The 20,553-nt window shown below is 40.5% G+C and overlaps 1 protein-coding gene across 2 annotated transcripts in view; it reads left to right on the forward strand.

Annotated features, from left to right (window-relative positions):
- The window catches only part of gbf1 (golgi brefeldin A resistant guanine nucleotide exchange factor 1), a 102,226-nt gene that overhangs the window by 59,313 nt on the left and 22,360 nt on the right, over positions 1 to 20,553 (forward strand). Inside the window, exons 8-23 of one of the 2 annotated variants that reach the window (XM_030069938.1) lie at positions 728 to 782; positions 3,458 to 3,493; positions 5,874 to 6,021; positions 7,516 to 7,745; positions 8,480 to 8,648; positions 9,121 to 9,332; positions 9,574 to 9,672; positions 9,867 to 10,061; positions 10,638 to 10,830; positions 11,203 to 11,343; positions 11,451 to 11,536; positions 11,729 to 11,931; positions 12,987 to 13,110; positions 14,370 to 14,495; positions 17,894 to 17,976; positions 18,466 to 18,702. In XM_030069938.1, the coding sequence (XP_029925798.1) occupies positions 728 to 782; positions 3,458 to 3,493; positions 5,874 to 6,021; positions 7,516 to 7,745; positions 8,480 to 8,648; positions 9,121 to 9,332; positions 9,574 to 9,672; positions 9,867 to 10,061; positions 10,638 to 10,830; positions 11,203 to 11,343; positions 11,451 to 11,536; positions 11,729 to 11,931; positions 12,987 to 13,110; positions 14,370 to 14,495; positions 17,894 to 17,976; positions 18,466 to 18,702 (2,337 nt within the window). The remainder of the gene's footprint in view (positions 1 to 727; positions 783 to 3,457; positions 3,494 to 5,873; positions 6,022 to 7,515; positions 7,746 to 8,479; positions 8,649 to 9,120; positions 9,333 to 9,573; positions 9,673 to 9,866; positions 10,062 to 10,637; positions 10,831 to 11,202; positions 11,344 to 11,450; positions 11,537 to 11,728; positions 11,932 to 12,986; positions 13,111 to 14,369; positions 14,496 to 17,893; positions 17,977 to 18,465; positions 18,703 to 20,553) is intronic. The other variant, XM_030069939.1, reaches the window with a different exon arrangement.

Below are 20,553 nucleotides of genomic sequence, written 5' to 3' on the forward strand. Positions count from 1 at the left end.
TTACCATGACATACATTCGGAAATACATTCATGCTACCCAGAGAATAAACCCTGTGTACTTTGGTACACAGGGTTTATTCTTATGAGCTTATGAGCTCTCCTGTAGCGCCACCCTCAGGCCAAAATGTACAAACATCATTCTTCCACTACCTGCAGTTCCCCAACAAATGTCAAGTCAGCAGAGCACCAGACTGCACCGGTTTAAATGCAGAGTTTATGGTGGCAAACCTAGCTTTAAATTACCTACTGTTGCATCCCAGATGCCTTAAATAAACATACAAGAATATGACTAATATTTATAAAGTGACATTTCTTCAGGGATTATTTCCTGGCATCCATTTCTTCTTCCATTTCTTTCTGTGAGTGTGGTGCTATGCAGTGAGCAGAGTTTACTGCTTATGTGTGGACTGACATGAAGATACTCAACTCAGGCACAAGGAAATAATGATAAAACAGAGACAAAACCAGGTTACGCCTTTATGTTAAATGTGATGCATTACCTTGATAGCCTTTATACCACTTAGAAACACAAAACACAAAGCTGCTTGCTGTGGATTTGTTTAGATATCTTTTTAACCCATTGTACTAAGAATAGGTGACTGTAGACGTAAACCTTTCAGGACCGCCCCTCTATCTACAGGCTCTGGCTAGCTTTTTTTCCCCCCACTAAAGCATTTTCTTTAATGGTGTCATAACTAAATTGTGGTGTTTGTTTTCTTTTCACCAGACTGCCCCAGTTTAAAGAGGAGGCCAAGAGTTTTGTGGGGGCCAACATGAAGAAGGTAATATGACTGAGATGTTGAATGAGTCTCTTCCTCATCTGCTTGCTTTTACCCTCCTCTTTTCATACTTGTTTGTCTTCTTGGTTCCTCTCATTCTTATTCCTAGACATCAGGTTGTGATCTGAAAATAAATGTCTGATGCCTACTTAAGACACTTATTAATGCTTTACAACATTTCATGGTGAAATTTCAAGGAGTCAAAGTGTTTGGTCTTCCTTATCATATGCTAGTTTTAACCCTTTTCCTGCTCCCATCACTTACTCCTGAGAGGCATGGCCCCCCTCTGGTCTCTCTTCTGCTCATCCAGATCAGACTCAGCCTTTCTTGAAGTTTTGTTTTTCTTTTTCAGTTGCCCATGTTTCCAACTGCACATCTACCTGTTTTCCTCCCTACAGATCCCATCCTGTATCTTGGACACACAGGATCTTACCTTTGCAGAGCAGCCTAGAAATACCAGTCAGAATGGCCTAGAAAGGGTATTCAACTGAGGACACAGTTGTCGATTGGCCCTTTGGGCTAGTGCACTGACTTAGGCAGGGTTAGCATGGCTTTTTCTGGAGGCAGTGCATGAGGGTGCATTGGGTACTGGTACACTACATATGTGTCAGCATTGTGCTCAAACCGCGTAGTTTGGTTTTCCAGTTTTTAAGGTCCTTAAAAAAACCTTTTAAGATATAGCAAATCCAAATCAGTATCCCTTATCAAAATCATCACTGAATGTATTCCATCAGAGATACAATTTGTATGTTATTGCCCCAACTCACACATTCTAGTTCATCTAAAAGATGAAAATAAGCACATTGAAGGAGTCACAGTTGCAAGGCTGTATGTCAAAATATGTGTAAGATTATGTTTGTTACTATTCATATACTTCATGGCATATCTCTGCAGCTAACTTTGACTGCTTTGATCTTCAGTTTATACACTGATGGAGTGAGGACATTTTCACACTATACATAATTGGAATAGTTTATTCAAACTCTGATGTGTTTATTTCTTAAAGCAAAACTGAACTTTTGTATATGTTTGGGTTGTATAGTTATCTGGATGTGATTGAGTCCACATGTTGGTAAAATATCGTTATTAGTTGCGCCACGCTCTACTGGGCTGATAATTCAAAATAATATATTTCTATCTCAGTTCCATCAGTTCTTTAGTATGGCAAACCAGTTCCCAAAGTAACACTTTCAGAAAAATGTGAAAAAAATGGGGAAAAAAAAACAAAAAAACAAAACATTATGCCATTTAAAAATTACAACAAGTCCCAGTACCATTTTTTGGGAGTTGCTCCACAATGGAAGATAATATAGAGATAGGAATCCAGTAAAACACAGAGCAACTAATGAGGACATTTCACCATGTGGCCAGGTAACTGTACAACCCAGCACTCTACCAAAGTTCAATTTTGCTTTAAGCTTTGTTCATTTGGCCAGATAAGAAAAATGCAGTTTGAGCTAGGGTGGCATGAGATAGCCACACTAAGATGCCTGAAAATGTGAGTTTTGGTCCTATGGTGCAGGCTGTTGATAGTGCGAATGCACTCTGAACGTGCTACAGAAAAACACCCCAAAATGTGAGGTTTTATTGGTATAAGGCGGTAGACATTAACATCTGATTGCAACTCATCTTTGCAAAGCATGTAAAACCACAGACTGAACTGATACACATGTTCATGCCTTTTTTTTTTTTTTTTAACACATTCCTAAAGGGAAGATTCCAGCTTACAACACTGAAAATGCTTTTTTTTTTCTTATTCATGTCTAGAACTGAATAAACTTAAATGATATGACGTGACATCAAGACATTTTGAACACAGCTACAATGAAGTTTGAAAGAACATGTTTTAGCAGTCTAAAACATCAGTGGTAAATGTTAGGTTTTGCTGTCAGATTCTCAGAATCAGATAGCAATGTATGCTATTCAGATTCAGCTCTTTTCATTAACATTTAACAATCATGTAATGAGATATCAGAAAAGGCAGAGATGTCAAACACAACCACACAGTATGTTATAAGGGGGGTTAGACCAAAACAGTAAATTATAAACCTTCATCGCAAAATAAGTCCTGAAATGCACTGAATATAACAAATTAATGATATTTAACAGTGTATGGGTGCATGAGTTTGTTATAATTTACCTTGTCTGGTGTTGATATTCAGTAAAGTAGTGGACATCGTGCTTAGCTAAAGTTAATGCAACTTGAATCAGAACCCTAACCCTATACAAAGATGCAACCAATGAAACTTTCCACTGCTGTTCAAACCAAAGAAAACCAGCTGTCAGTGTAGGTGACCTTAACGTAAAACTGTTTTGTACAGATGAAATTTCTTGCTGAAATATTGATGACAGCCTGACAAACGTCAGCTTGAAGCAGCTGCTCCAATGTTAAAAGCGTGCCATTTTGCCTGATTTGCTTGCCCTACCACTAACATGTCTGCCTGCTCATTCTTCACTAGTATAGAGCCAATGCCTTTCTGTGTCTCTGATGCCCCCACCTCCACCCCCCTCTCCCAAACAGAGAATCCCAGTGGGTTTGCATGACACCCTGTTTGGATATTCCCATCCCTCCCATCATGCATCAGTGTGTGTTTGGTTGTGTTGTCTGTGTGTCCCACTGCTGACACGTTGCCCATCACTAATCACGGGCACCTGCCCACTCCCCCTTCTCTCCTGAGGCTTACAATATCTTGTGGAAAAACAAGCGAGTGCAGGTAAGGAAGATGACTTCCAGTGATTAGGCTGGAGAATGAACTCTCCTCTCTCTCCCCTAATCTTCCCCCTCTCCTTTTATCTTGAACCCACTAACTTACCAGTTCTTTATTCTTTGATGGTCTTAAGTAGGGGGAGGGGTTTTAGATATGTCGTGCTACAAAACATAAGCTATAGTTTCTCTAAGTGTCTGAAGTTGTAGATTGCTCTGGACAGTCTTTATTATTTAAAGGAATACTCCAACATTTGGGCAAAATAGCCTTTTTCCGACTTCCCCAGACTGAGACGAGATGTTGGATACTATTTTCACCTCTGTACGTCCAGTGGTTTGCTTCCTGTAGGTAGCATTTCCTGTAAGCTTAGCATAAAGACTTGAAGTCTATGGGAGTCGGTAGCCTGGCTCCGTTAAAATGAAAATATAAACCTTACAGCAACTCCAAAGCTGTCTTAGTTGCAAAATGTGTCATGTGGACATCAAAATGCAGGATCTTCCTATAGATAGCAATAGATGGGAGGATAAATGTGTTCTGCGGTTATATTTCTACCATCTAACTTCTCTAACCCCCCCCATCCCATGACGTGTACTTCAAATCCACATGATATACTGTGTAAATAAGACCACTTCAGAATTGCTGTAAGGTTTATTTATGCACTGAAACGAAGCCAAGCTAACGACTCCCGTAGACTTCAAGTCTTTATGCTAAGCTAACAGGAAATGCTACCCATAGGAACTGAACCACTCGACGTACAGAGGTGAAAATGGTATCCAACGTCTTGTCTCAGTCTGGGGAAGTCGAAAAAAGGCTATCTTGCCCAAAATGTTGGAGTATTCCTTTGAAGTTTTTTGAAATGTAACATTTCTATGATTATTGTATCTTTTCCTTTTTTATTTAACCTTTGTTTTTTGTTGTTACACCCTCATGCATATGTCTTACCTATATCATGTCATTAACACCACCCATATGCAATGTCAGCTTTTGCAGGATAGAGCATGCCTCTTTGTTTTGTTTTTTTTTTTTTTTGTATGTATGTATGTGTTTTAGCAGCACCTTGCTTTTTAAGGACCATGCCAGTGATTCTGCATGTTTAGCATAATGTTTGCAAAATTTATATATTTCACGTTTTGGATAATCTTTTCCTGAAACAAGAAATTGTATTTTAGAACTCCAATTCCAGCCACTCGATTCCATTCGTTCCATGACGATATGAAAATAAACTTTTCAAGACCTCACACTTTCTTTACACCAGTATTTCATCACCACAACAAAGTCATCCACATAAGTTTTCCTAAAAGCAGCAGTATTGACTTGAAATTGGGTGGAGTGAAATGGTCCATCTGCTGGAAAATAGTTCCCAGGGAAACAGTTCTGTGGTTTATGAATGTTGATGATTTTGTTAACCACAGAGGGAGAACAGTATAAGACGGATCTTTCAACAAAAAAAATATTTTTAAAAATGTAGGGATTTTGATTATATGTTGCGAAATCCTTGGTACCCCCGCATGATTTGCAAAATGGTTTGTTGCAGTGTAAAATGTGGGTCAGTTGTAGAGAATGGGCCAAACATTCAAAATCACGGAAATGGTCCTTTTAAATGGGATATCTGAAACAATCCAAATAGTTCAGATGTAGAAAAATGAATTATCCAATTCCTGTGCAGCAACAGTCCTGTGTAAAACCATACCTTTTGACAATAATAGCACCCCTGGTTGAAGTACAGCCAGTGGCAGTGCTCAGTTTAGCGTGCTTGTGTGCATGTACATACTGGTTTTTGTTTTCCTTGCACTGTTCTATGAAATTACCACTTGGCTAATACAAAACTGATTACTTAAGAGGGAATTCTATGTGTTAGGTTGTGATCATGTATGATGTCTTTTAGAGCATGTATGTGCCTTTTTTCCTAGTTATCTTCAAAGGTTTTGCTGTGGCAGGTTCACATCTCAGTCAGACTATGTGCCTTGTGTTTTGGATGTGGCATGTTTTGAGGCTCTCATAGCAGTTCCAAGTTGAATATGTCAGCTGTGCCATGTATTTTATCCATGTCTGACATATAAAAATGTGTTGCCTGGAAGGAAGTACACAACCTCCTAGTGTGTAACATTAACTCTATCTATACTCTGTGTTTCAGAAATTGCTCCTTATTCTCTTCAAGAGCAAGTAAAGCGATTGCTAGCATTCTCTTGTCCTGCATATAAACATTGTCCCCTTTGTTTCTTTTGGCTAGCTTGCTAATACTAATTTAGTAGTTCTCCGACTAAGAGAAGAAAGCCTCCTATCTGATCATGGCCTTATTCAGTAACTCTGGCCTGGAATCACCATGTAACGCTATCTTGGGAGACATCTCGCTTAGTGATCTCCTGTCTCTTTCTTCTATTGCCTCCAGTTGAAGATGCGTGCCGGTGGGATGAGTGAGTCATCCAAATGGAAGAAGCAGAAACGCTCCCCGAGGCCACCTCGTCACATAGTGAGAAGTCCTTCTGGTCAGATGGAACCATCCCAGTCCACCACCCTGAGCAACAACAACTTATCTGGTGAGAGACCCACAAAAACATCAACTCAGTGTAACTCTGCATTGAGTTGTTAAAACCTGACATGAACTTTTACATCTGTTAATTTTCTTTAAACTCTTAAAAGAGTGGATCTGGAATCAAATGACACACTCACTAACGCTGGTTTTCCTGGAGAATTAGTTTAGTGTCCAGAATGTTACTTTCACAGACTACTTGGAAGTATATTTAGTTGAAGAAACAAGATTTATGGACTTGACTCCAAGTTAGGATGATCATGATATATGACTCCCAAGTTGAAAACTTTTTGAGCATCTATTGTGCAAATTTTTATATGAATAAAATATTACTACTATGTCCAAAAGAATTTGGGGAATTATTTAGTTGCATATTAAAATGAAATAACATCTAAATACATAAGAAAAACAAATGTGAGAATGGGCAAATTAGTTATTTTAAACATCTATGCTATAGAGTTCAACCCATAAAATTTTTTTCAGCCTCTTTTCATTGAAGGTGCTGACAAACTGACAGACATATTTGACATATTTGTACACTCTTTCTGATGACTACAACAAATCAGAGTAAATTCACAATGCACAATGTTTGATTTATCTCATTTAAAATGATCTTCTTTGGGGTTCACTTGGAAACAGTCCAGAACCAGCTCTGTCAGGCAGACCAAGGAGCATTTGATTTGTTCCTCACCAGTTTTCAGTTAGGCTTTTCCCATCTGCCCCACGAACCATACCAGGGGTGTAAACACTCTAAGGTTTGATTTGGCCACTGCAGTAGTAGCAGGTGTGAATGGCCTTTAAACTCTTAAAAACTAATGGAATTCTCTTACATGGGTTCAAAGCTCTTTAAGGCAGGGACAGGTTTTACAGAATGTCACCACTGAAACTGTATAGTACAATCCTCACACTCCCCTTGGTAAGACAAATGTTACAAAAATAATAATAATAATAAAATAGATGTGCTATTGGTGAATGACAGTAAGGGATATCCTGGAAATATGAATCCAGAATGATGTACTGTTACTTTGAACCTACAAAACAAAATTTGAAAAGAATCAATTAAAAAAACACAATCACAAATTGAAAGTTTGGGCTGATGGTGACAGTGTAGGGAAAAGGTCAGGGGGTCACCAAAATCAATGGGTTCTTCCACTTGTGGTCATGAATGTATACAGCACATCTGAAAAGATTTAAATAAATGGTATTTGAGTTACTGTGTTTAAAACCAGAATCTGTGGTGGCAGTACCACAACCTGATGTTTCGGAGATATAAATATTCATGCATACTTGTGTAGCATCTGATTGAGATACCACTTTGGAAACAGGGCTCGATGGATGCATTGACTTAAATGATCCATGGTCAGGAAGGCCCCTCTGTTATCTTGGATGTTGCCTTCACTGATTGGCCAAGCTCTAATGTTTATAAAAGGCCACTATTGTTCCTGTAGACTAGTAGATAAACACGACGGTCAAGTCTCGCTGTAATTGTCTTTCCCATCAGGTGGCGTCCCGTTCATTGAGCACGGCTCCTCCAGCTCAAGCTTGGCAGCTTCAGACAGCACAGGCTCATCCATCTCCAGCCCTGCTACCACAGACAGTGGCCTGGACACCTGCTCCAAGGCCACCTCAAGAGAGGATCTGACTGACCTGGAGCAGAGCAGCTCCACAGCCACCACCCCCAGCACAGCTGCCACAACCCCAGGCGCTGAACCTGGCAGGCTGGATGCTCAGGTAGGGCCGATGAGATGATAGCTGCCAACATTTAGTTATTTGCAGATTCGATTAACCATAATTGAATTGCTTTAATGGAGTGAAAGGGTTCATTTTTCATGGAGATAAAAACCAGCAGTGGACCATTTGTCCTTGCTTTTGTTTGTGCCTTCATTTATTTGTCAATGACTCATGGAATATCTCAGACCCTGCTGATTGGATGTTCATGAAGCTTGTGGGAAATTTGTGGAGCTCTACAGACCTGACATGCCATGTACAACAATGAGTGACCACTTTTTGTTGCTTGAGTCTGTTGAAAAGTTGTCACCTGGTGGCAATTCATTGGGTATTTTTTTCTGTGGACAAGCATCCATTCTCAGTCTGGACACAATTTTCTTCTTTAAAATTTTTCTAAATATAATCCATATATCAAGTATGGAAATTTAAAGATGGGTAATCTTGAAATTGTGCTTCATTCTAGAGAGTGAACTAGTTCAGTTACCAAAGCTTTTTGTACGTGATGAGAGAGGCTAGGCATCAAGCTAACTTCTTTTTTAGCCTACCACAGCTAGTTAGCAACTGAAATGTGTTGGGCTATTTCTGGTAACATTACACACCACTAAGACCAGCAACAGAGTCTTCTCTATTTTTCAGATGCCAGGGCACATAACTCAAGTGGCTGTATGTGACTTGGTTCTTGCAGAATTAGTTGTGATTTTGGTTTTCTTTTGGTTTGGCTTTTGGTTCCCTTTCAGTCTGAGGGAAGGCAAGTTGAACCAGTTCAGTCGGCCTCGGTGGAGTCCATTCCTGAGGTTTTGGAGGACAGAGACGCCATTACAGAGCAGTCAGACAGTGCCTCTGTCCATGACATGGACTATGTCAACCCGAGAGGAGTTCGTTTCACTCAGTCCACACAGAGAGATGGTAAGAATACAGAAGAATTGCTGTGTCCCTCAGCTTCAAAATAAAAATGAAAAGTGTGGTGTGTTTGAGTATCTTTTACAATAAAAGATAATGTGAAATACTATTTGATAATTCAGAATTTGCCAGTATTGTGAAATAATTTTTTTTCATCCTTAACATAAAACTAGAGCTGAAATGGTAAGGGGATTAACTAATAAGCCAGTTAATTGATTTGTCAGGTAGAAAAACATGGTTGTTGGTTATGGCTTCACAAATACTAAGATTTGTATGATTTTCTTTCTTTTCATGTCATTAAAAACTTTAAATTTATTTTTTGTTTTCTGTTTTATTTGGCTGCTGGTCACACTGAGTTTGCAGTTTTAAGATATCAGTGGACTCTAGTAACTTGTGTAACTTTGATATTTGAAAAACTGATTAATCATAGAATAGATTAATCTGTGAAGAAATCAGTAACAATCAACCTTCCCTGCAGGAGCGTCCCTCATCCCCTATGGCCTACCATGTCTACGAGAACTTTTCCGCTTTCTTATCTCACTGACCAACCCTCATGACCGTCACAACACTGATGCCATGATGCACATGGGCTTGCAGCTGCTGACTGTTGCACTGGAGTCAGCACACATTGCCAACTATCAGTCACTGCTGGGACTAGTCAAAGATGAGCTCTGCAGACATCTCTTCCAGGTAAATTACAATTACCTCAACTCTCCCTTTCTCTCTTTTTTGGTTTTCTGTTTATAGTTCTAGTTGTATTTTAACTATGGAATTAATACATTGCAACTAGCATCAAGATGAACAATGTTCACTCCAGCAGGGAGTAAACACAGCATTAGCGTGTTTCCTCAGATGATTTCTGAATATATATTTTTTCTGTTTTTGATGTATTACTGTTTCTTATCTAATTGTTCCTGTTTCTTGGTTGCAGTTGCTGAGTGTGGATCGTATGAACTTATATGCTGCCTCCATACGAGTTTGCTTTTTGCTTTTTGAGAGCATGAGAGTACATCTCAAATTTCAGCTTGAGGTAACTATAAATATCTTGTCAAGGTTTTGCTGTTATTTAGTATTATTATTGTTTTTTTCTCTTACAAATAGTTTGCTTTGCCTTTAATCAAATTATCTTTTTGATTTGTCAGTAATGAAAAGTGACTCTTGTGCAAAACAAACGTTTGAGAAAACGAACTCAGAAACTATCAAACTGTATCCCCAATCCCTTAGATGTACCTGAAGAAGCTGATGGACATCATCACATCAGAGAACATTAAGATGCCCTATGAGATGAAGGAGATGGCCCTGGAGGCGCTGGTACAGCTATGGAGGATCCCCAGTTTTGTCACCGAGCTGTACATCAACTACGACTGTGACTTCTACTGCTCCAACCTGTTTGAGGACCTCACCAAGCTGCTGTCTAAGGTACAGCGGGGTGGTCTCACTTTGAACATTGTGTCAATGATGAGGATGTTCGTTTTTGGTCAGCATAACTTATAATATTCTTATTAACTTAGAACTGTCAGTCAGTGCTAACAGATTTTAAGAGATAGCCATTAGTTATGTTACTTCTGATAAGGGTTAAAGCAACATCTCAATTTAAAAGATGTCTCAATAGTTGCTAACCAATTGAGTCCATGGAGTACAGTTAGTTTCTTCAGCCAGTAGGTGTGGATCATGTCAGGGCCTGGTGCTGTCCAGCTCTTCATTTCTGACGTTCTTTCTTGGATGTCTTGGATATCTTCCAGAACAAGAACCAGTAACTATCACGATGATGGAAGATTGCTCGAATCTGTTCTCAGATCTGTCTATCCAACTATCTGTCTAACTGTCTGTCTATCTATCTGTCTATACACACACACGTATGTGTGTGTGTCAGCTGTATTTGTATATATCTATGTATATATGTATATTGCATTGAAAGTTTCTTGTCCTTTGATCCAATCCAGTTTTTGTACAAGATTGCTTACTAGAATTTTGCCTTTTTCCATCTTGCTACAGAATGCGTTCCCAGTATCAGGGCAGCTCTACACCACCCATCTCCTCTCATTAGAGGCTCTGTTGACTGTGATTGACAGCACTGAGGCCCATTGCCAGGCTAAGGTGCTCAACAGCACTGCACAAAAGGACCAATCAGACACCATGATTGCAGAAGGGGAGGGCTCGACTAATAACAGTGCAGACACAACAACAGGTATCTCAGCCGCTGCACTGCCTGTAACTTCATTGTGACTTTAGCCATCGAAGAAACAAATTGAATTGGGGTAGAATGTCTACATTTGACATGATGTTTTCAGTTGTTGTGAGCAGGGCTATTATTTCACATGGCTGATCAGAGAAATCATTCAACTATGGCTCGGAGTGGTGTACTCAACACACTATAAAACCAGAATTGAACCCTGCCTCACTCTGCCTTCAATACCTAAATCTGTTTAATTTATCTGGGTAGAGTCACATGATACTGTTTCAGAGGCTTGAAAATGCTCAGACTTGAAGATATATTCAATATTGACACAATAGTGGTGTTTTGTAGTCATATGTGTTTTTTTTTCTCCTTTATCCTCAGATCTCAGTAGACTGGGGAATAGTACCAATGGGCAGAATTTTCCAGAACGTGAAAGTGCACCAGTATGCCCCCCAACCAGCGGGCATCTGATGGCGGAGAAAATGAGATTGGGCAGACAGGATCAGGAAGAGACTGACACTGGTCTGTCTTTGATTTTTGTTTTACACAATTTTAAGCCATAAGATGCAAGCACAGGATTGAAAACTGAGATTGAAGTTAATGTAATTTATCATTGTTTTCTTCAACAGAGAAGAAAGCGCCAAAAAAGCCTCAACGATTCTCATCATATTTACCAGATTCCCAAGAGTTGATGGAAATCAAAACTAAGAAGAAGGTGCACTGTTTCAGTTGATTAATTCTGGGCATGTTGTAACATTACACATGCAAAGCTGTTGATGAAATTCCTTAAAAAGGAGATAAGCTACACTCCTGATATGCACACATACTGTATACTCTGAAACACAAGTTGTGAACACAGTGAAAAGGTTAAACGGCATTAAAGATTGCTTTCCCACTGTCCCTCCAGTTGCTGATCACAGGCACAGAGCAGTTTAACCAGAAGCCCAAGAAGGGAATCCAGTTTTTGCAGGAGAAAGGCCTCCTCAGTAATCCTATGGACAACAATCAGGTGGCCCAATGGCTTCGAGAAAACCCCCGTCTGGACAAGAAGATGATTGGAGAGTTCATCAGCGACCGCAAGAACATGGAGCTCCTGGACAGCTTTGTGAAGTAAGACAAAACTCCAGGGCTTTGCTGTGCTGCTGTAGAGGCTGGGTTTAAAAAAAAAATACTAGAAGATTGTTTTTTTTACATAGGAAGTAAAGGTTTTATGGATCTCTCAACTGACTTGAGGATGTTCCGATTTCTGAGTTGGAACTTCCCATCTCCGCGCTGAATGCATTCCACTGGTACTGACATAGAAGCCTGCAAGAATACAGAGAAACACAGTTCTGCCCACCAACAGCAAATGACTTGCTATCAGTAGTCAATGACAGTAGCAAACGTTGGAGGCTAATATTTGCTAAGCTAGCTACAACTCGTCATCTTAACTGCTAGTATACATATATATATTATATATTATTATATATATTATTATTTATGGTATTTATATATACAGTTCAGGCCAAAAGTTTGGACACACCTTCTCATTCAATGCGTTTTCTTTATTTTCATGACTATTTACATTGTAGATTCTCACTGAAGGAATCAAAACTATGAATGAACACATGTGGAGTTATGTACTTAACAAAAAAAGGTGAAATAACTGAAAACATGTTTTATATTCTAGTTTCTTCAAAATAGCCACCCTTTGCTCTGATTACTGCTTTGCACACTCTTGGCATTCTCTCGATGAGCTTCAAGAGGTAGTCACCTGAAATGGTTTTCACTTCACAGGTGTGCCTTATCAGGGTTAATTAGTGGAATTTCTTGCTTTATCAATGGGGTTGGGACCATCAGTTGTGTTGTGCAGAAGTCAGGTTACTACACAGCCGACAGCCCTATTGGACAACTGTTCAAATTCATATTATGGCAAGAACCAATCAGCTAACTAAAGAAAAACGAGTGGCCATCATTACTTTAAGAAATGAAGGTCAGTCAGTCCGGAAACCATGACTTGATGACAAGTCTAGTTTGATCTATGGATGTCAATGAAATTATTGTTCAGTTTAAGATAGAGGTTTTTGGTACCCAGCCAAAGTTTAATTGTTGTTCTAGTGTTCAAAAAGAATGTAGAAATAGTAGATGAAAAAGTGTCATACTAACAGTGTAAATTTTCTGTGCAGCACATTTACCTTCCAGGGACTTCGTATTGATGAGGCCCTGCGTCTCTACCTGGAGGCCTTCAGGCTGCCTGGAGAAGCTCCAGTCATCCAGAGACTCTTGGAAACTTTCACAGACAACTGGCATGTAAGGCAGCTGTTAATAATCTCACCACCATGGCACTTGGTTAATGTTGGTTAAGAACGAATAATAGCTGGGGGGGAAGTCCACCTTAATGGCAGGAGGCTAACAGCTAGCATTTGGAGCATCCAGCCAGTATCCAGCACTCAGTAACAATGAGAGGAAGAGAGCACCTCTACTGTCCTACAGAACAGCTAGAGGGGAAGTGAGGGAAATGAAGTAATATCAATTTTTTAACACAGGTGAAGTATTGCTTCAAAGACACAAAACAAAGATTAAAAATAATTTCCATGCTACATGATTGAAAGTTTCAGCACAACGATTTTTCAGGTAGTGGTGCAAAAAAGAAAAAGAATGAAATTAGGTAAAGGGTTCACATTGTTAAGAGTGTTGAAGCCTTAGAACTTTAATTGACTACATTCAATCAGAAATAGGCTTGCATTCAATTGTTCATCAGTTAAGACCAATTTAATAAAGCCAGGTAACATTACTAAGGTCTTAAATGGTCTTAAGTCTGCCTTTTGGAAACCAGCAGCTGACCTCTCCCAACCCACACCCCTCTCTCTAAACACACACACACACACACACACACACACACACAAACTGACCCTGCATAGCACATTCCAAGGTCAGCACACACATTGGGAATGATTCCAGTGTACATACACACAGGCACATGCACACACTCCTTCCACAAGAGCAACCTGGCCACCAACTGCCTCTATCATCAAGTAATTACAGCCAGTGAAACGATGTTGGACATTAGAATCAAAGACTGTCACATCATTCACCCTGGAGATTAAGGTATCAGGGTGACATAACCATTAACACATGCATACACACACACACACACACACACACACACACACACACACAATGTTGGTGGGACAACAAACTTAGCACAGTGGGACATTTAGGACATGGCGGCCTCTCAAAATAACAAGAGGACCTGTGTGACCTGGAAACTATTCCTAGTAATGTCCTTTTCTTAGGTTGACCACATACACACTCACCAAGGGTCGCCTTGAATGAGTTCATGAGCAATTTTAGGCCATGACACTGTAAACGAGTTTTCCACTCTATGATGTGGTGGTAATATCAGCAGGATGCACAAGGTGAGGTTCAATGTTGCAACAAGGATAGCTGTATTTACGTTACATAAAACAGTGCTCTCATGTGGCCGAACAGAACCTACAGAAACAAAAGGCTTTATGTTACTTTAATTTGATCACTTTTTTTTTCTTATTTTATATTGTGTTACACAGAAAGTGAACGGCTCTCCTTTCATGACCAACGACGCGGGCTTCGCCTTGGCTTACGCTGTTATCATGCTAAACACTGATCAGCACAACCACAACGTCCGCAAGCAGAACATCCCCATGACTGTGGAGGTGGGTATTGTCAAGTGCCTCACGACATGACTTCATTGCCATGCCATGGGTCATGATATAGTTTGACGTTTCACAATATCATATACAGTCTGCTGCTGAAATTTGTGTGCGTTTGAGTTTGCTTTGACGGGAAATCTGTTGTATTGATTTATGGCACAAGACAGAAAGAGGGCGCTGTTCTTCTGTTGCAGGAAGAGCTAATGCTTTTGGCATTAGGGTTAAGGTTTATAGTTCTGCGTACGCGTACCTTATGGAGGGTTTGTGTAGCAAATGCGTCCCTTGCGGGTCCGGTGCGACCGCCACGGAGACTTGTTGCGCACTGCCCAAAAATTGTAACTATGTGTTAGAACTACGCGGACCCTACGCAGACCACAAGAGCTATGATTCCTCCGCCGAACTACATCATTTCCGGCATTTGACCCCTCCGGCTTCACTGCCTGCTGTAGTACCACATTCCAATAGTTTTCACCTCACTACTTTGCACCTTTTGTTTGTACTGATTTGTGCATTTCAATTCTTCTGCACCTTGTTTTGCACTATTTGTTTGAGAAAATAAAACAAGTAAGTTTTGTAAAAACATGACTGCTTATTTACAATGCCACAAATAAGGTTTTTGAAAAGGCTTGTCAGTGTAGGTAACAATATGATATTAATATATCGGCGGGGAATTGCTTAGCAAGTGCACAGGTGTTGGTGTCTTTATGAACATGAAAAGTGAAATCTGTTCTTCTGTTAAACAATTGCAGGTATTAGTATCAGTAGTAAGACTTGCAGATTTGATTCTGAATGATGGAAAAACTTAAACCACAGTGTATTATTGTTTATTCCTTTTTTCCATCCCTCTGGGACATGGTGCTGTTTGTGTCCAGTGGAGTGGCATTCCTCTCTGAGTACCAGCATTTGTACTGTTTGGCGGCTCAGAAAGCCCTCAGCCAACAGCTGTGGCCAGTGGTGGTCCGTCTCAGGGATGAACTCATCCTGAACAGGCGGCCGGGGGGGAGAGGGGTGGGGGAGGATCTCTCTGTTTCTTTCTTAGTCTGCCCATCTCTGTCTCTGTGTCTATTTCTCACTGTCGTTCTGTGTTTGACTGACAGCAGCTGAAGACTAAACACAAGTCCCAAGGGCAGCTTGTGAACAGATTGTGGGTGGGCCAAACTCACTGACAAACAATAGCAAGCTCTCTCGCTCTCGCTCTCTCTCTCTCTCTCTCTCCCTCTCTCTCTCCCTTTTTACAAACTCATACAAAAAGTATGTTTAATTATATATGGTATATATTGCAGCATTAATTAGTACTGCTCTGGTTGTCTATGGTAAACACTAGTCAGACTATCATAACTCGCTTAATGCTAAAAGATGTCAAATCCACATTGTTGTTTTCACAGCATCCATGTTTGCATATTGTTTGTCTTCTGGGTTTGATTTTCCAACCAAATAGTACATAAATATAAAGCTGTGTGGTTACTGCATTTCCAAGAAAGTCCTGTGAGGTGTTTTCATATCAATTCAGGCAAGTGTATGTTAATCGTGGCAACTGGGCTAGAATAAACCAAAACCCCAGTTTGAATGGATCAACACAAGTTGGATGCACATTCTGGGTCTCAGTATGGAGTTCTAGTGCCCCATGATGTAAATGCAGTTTCATTGGCACTTCCATCCAAATACTAAATACATGTATATTTTCTGCATGAAAATTGTCAAATTTAAAGCAGAATTGATCTTTGGCAGAGTGCAGGGTTGTATAGTCACCTGGGTGACTCATGAGTCCACATGGTGAGGAAATGTCCTCTTTAGTTGCTCCGTGCTCCTTTGGCTGCTAATTTAAAAGACTGTATTTCTGTCTCTCTTGTTGCCCATTTTCCGGGGAAGTTAAAAAAGTTCTTTTCTTGTTGTTTTCAAATGTGAGTTGGAAAACAGATCTGGCAGGGAGCGTGTGCAGGAGCTGATAGTACTTTAAAAAATAATTGTAATTACACAGAAAAAAGAACAAGAAAAAAAAAACAGGTGCTAGGGCTTACTTATACTGGCACTGACTGTCTTGTTTTGCCAAACTATGGGAGTGTATGAATAGACACAAATAAACTATTCTGGATTAACAACCCAGATTACCATGGAGCAACTAATGGCAATATTTCACCACCACGTGGACTCATGTAACACCCAGATAGCTATATAACCCAGCACTCTACCAAAGTGCAGTTCTGCTTCAAAGTGAAAAGTACCAACAGCTGGTGGCTTTAGCATCAAGTATGTCAGTATTGGTCAACACTGGTCAAACTCTACCACATATTACACAATTTGTGTTGTGTTTTGTTCAAAGTATTCCCAGACACTCCCAAAAGGTCAGTAGGGATTTGGAACAAATGGGCTCCTTAAATTCCAAGTTCAGTTGACCACAGAGGCTTCCTCCTCACATTTTTGAGAGGGACAATAAATGCGGCGCCATGCACTTCACTGACTTAGTTGGAGTTGGAGCTGGGAGAACTATGCCCAGTTCTGTATGCTTAAATCACATCCTGTTCAAATGGATTTGACAGTGGTATGTTGTGTTATCAAGAGAGGAACAGGTATGATCAACAGTGAGGTTGTATGTGGTATGTTAAGTTTGTCTATATAAACTTAGCATGGTGATTGTGTTCTTATTTTTGGTCTCATGACAGTTTGGCAGCCGGTATGTCCAGCTGCCTTTTCTCTGACAGCTATTGTTAACATCGGCTGCTTCAGGAACGCTGTCTGCTAGTGTGTGTGTGTGTGTGTGTGTGTGTGTGTGAGGGAGAGAGAGAGAGAGAGAGTGAAGGAGAGAGTAAAAAAAAGCTCAGTGCCTGCGGTGTGTGGGTGTGTATACATGTGAGTGACACCAGCACGACAAACACACCCCTGATCCCAGTAGCCTTCTGATCCCTCTTTCTTTCTGCCGGTGTTTATTTCTCTGTCTGTTCATCTCCCTGCAGAGAAGCTCTTGTTTCCCCTCCGCCTTACCTGCCAGTCAGCCAAACCCTGCCAAGTCACGGCATAAAGCTGAGCCTTGAGGCTGTCAGTCATCGCCAGGCCGTTATGTTTATTTACAGGAGGCTCTTGGCTCCAATCCCTGTTTGTCTAACATCGCAACTAAAGTGTATTAAGTGACACATAACATGTGCGATCCCACCCGGCCCCCTTTTAATTGTGGGTCGGACGCTCAGTTAATGAAGGACTGGATGCCAAAGGCTTGGGTGTCGCAGCTAAGCTCCCTCGTTGAGACACACTGACTGATGTATTGATGGTGGAGACTGGAGATGGGAATCCATTTTTTCCCTCCCTGAAACACGTTGAGATGTTGTTTGAATAAAGTTTTTCCTTAGCAACAGAGGTTTTGTGCTCTGCAGTTGATATTGATTATATTATTTTTGTCCCTCAAACAGCAATTCAAGAAGAATCTGAAGGGAGTAAATGGAAATAAGGACTTTGACCAGGACATGTTGGAGGATATCTACAATGCTATCAAGTAATCTGACATCACACAGTAACACCCACGTAGCTTCCTCTCAGCCACAGATAAGATTCAGATAGAGAGAATGCTGATTAAGATAAGAAGTATCAATATGTATATATATATATATATATATATATATATATATATATATATAATGTGTACAAAAAACTGCAGTAATAATAAAAAACACATTTTTTAAATCTGTAGTTACTTTTCAGTTACTTTAGATTTACTGTATTTGTTTCTTTTTCACTATTTGGCTTTGAAATTAAAGACATTATCAGAGATCCTCATTACCTCATGCTTTTAATTTCTGTTAGAAATAGCAAATTGAGAGTTATTTTCAGCTATGGGGCACATTCATTAAAAACAAGAACAGAGCTTAGTATAGTTACTTTTAATTCTGAATTATTTGAATTGATTAATTAATTATTTAAAAGGGGCAAACTGCAGTTTTAGCAGAGATGTTTTGTGTCATGCGGCTTGTGTTTCTACCTGCAGGAATGAGGAGATTGTGATGCCGGATGAGCAGACGGGTTTGGTGAAGGAGAACTATGTGTGGAGTGTGCTGCTTCACCGAGGCGCCACGCCTGAGGGTGTTTTCCTCCATGTGCCACCTGGCAGCTATGACCATGACCTGTTTACCATGACCTGGGGTCCCACCATAGCTGCCCTCTCTTATGTTTTTGACAAGAGCCTGGATGACACCATCATCCAGAAGGCCATCACCGGCTTCAGGTACACCAGACCGAACTAGTGAGAAGCTGAAGTAGCTGTTGACAAAACTACTGTGTAATAAGGATTTAAAGGGGCAGTCAGTAAGGTTTTCCTGTCCCATAGCACAAAATGACCATAATAGCCATCTTTCCACTGTCGTGCCTCTGAGAGCTCGGGCTATCTTGGAGCCACACGGTGTTAATGGCCCTCAGCCTCCAGCCACGAGAACAAAAACCATTCTTCTTCCACTGTTGTGCCAATAGCCCTGCAGTCTTGTCCCGTCCATGCACGCGGGTTGGAAGTAGGAAGTGAGTGGTTAAAGTCTGCAGACCGGGCACCAACTAACTACTGCAGAACTACGTACCACAGCTTTTTTTTTTTCCTATGGACACCACTTTGTGCTTTGTCTGCTTTCACTGCCTTGTACTGAGACCTCAGTTTTTTTCAGTTTTTGGACGACCTGTCCCATTGTGAGTTGGATCCCCAGTGCTGCCAGCTCTCTCAGTATATATTACATAGCCTCGTCATTTTGGCAGACACCGTCGTTTTGACGTCGGACATGATCCTCTGTCCAGATAGTGAGCAGAGATCGATTGTCCTTGTTTGACCAGGGTTAGCGCTTGTTCTCCATTTTTCTTTTCTCCTTTATTTTCTGCTACAAAAGCGAGCTGCTACGCTGACATGTACTTATCAGCTGCACCTGTCTCCCCAGTGATGAGCCTTAACTCTGCCTCAAACCTCGGTTAGCCCTGTCTGGCCCATGGATGGGCCATTACTACCTAGAAACTAGTCCCTACATAGACCCACCAAGGCGCCATCAAGAACCGTGAATGACAGTGGAAACACAACTGGTCTTGGCTAGCACCAGCATGCCCTCATTTGGTGTGACAGTCTGAAGGCGGCTAATATATACTTGTAATGGGGAGGTGAGAGAGTTGTCGATCAGTACCAATTTTTTGGCCAGGTGTCGAGATTTCTGGCTTTTAAAACTCAGTTTTCTGCCATGGACTGTTTTGGAACAAAAACTCATCCTTTGAAGTTGGAAGATACATGTTACCCCAACTCAAACCTATTCACATTTTCAGCTGCTCAGTGATAGAGGATGGTGATATGAGTGAGTCACAGGGTCACAACACATTTCTCAAGGAAGCAAGAAGTTATGTCCATGTTGTTGCAGGTCCAACTGCTGGCCAATAGAGGTCATAATCCCCTTTTATTTTTTTCCACTGACTGTCGGACATTTTGACGTTCTGAAACTTGGCACCTACAGTGTGTGCTGAATGCATTCCATCACAACCAACATGATCCGTCTGTTGACAGCAACTGACTCGCTATTGAGAGTCTGTGATGATAGTTAACATCAGCTCCTAAGCTTAGCTAGGCAAGTCATCTTCACTGCTAGTGCTAGATTAATTAATCAGATTAAAAAATACACTGCTATAAATCTATTCCGTAGGTTACACAGAATGCTTGATTGAAGTTGGATGTGTTTTCAAATAAAAATCCAGTCAGAGAAAAAGTTTGCTTATCATTGACTGTGTTGTACACCATTTTATGGTGAAATCATACGTGGGTGTTTTGGCAAACTGGGGGGCTTTCACATCTTCTCCATAATTCTAACTTGGATTTCTGGCTGAACTGGCGTTCCTTTGCACTTTTCCATGTAGGAAGTCAGATTTATCCTTGTTCCAAGTTCAATGGAAAGCTCAAATGCACATGAAGCATAAGAGCAGGCTGTCAGTTTTTGCTTGATAGCATTAATTTCCATGTAAACACGTGTTCAGATGTGACAGTAAAAAAAAAAAAAAAAAAAAAAAAAAGGTTTATCTTTCTACTGAAATAATTTAAAGCAGTGACTATCACATAAGTCCT

The sequence above is a fragment of the Myripristis murdjan genome, chromosome 15 (assembly GCF_902150065.1).
Source record: "Myripristis murdjan chromosome 15, fMyrMur1.1, whole genome shotgun sequence".
In the NCBI taxonomy this organism is placed as follows: Eukaryota; Metazoa; Chordata; class Actinopteri; order Holocentriformes; family Holocentridae; genus Myripristis; species Myripristis murdjan.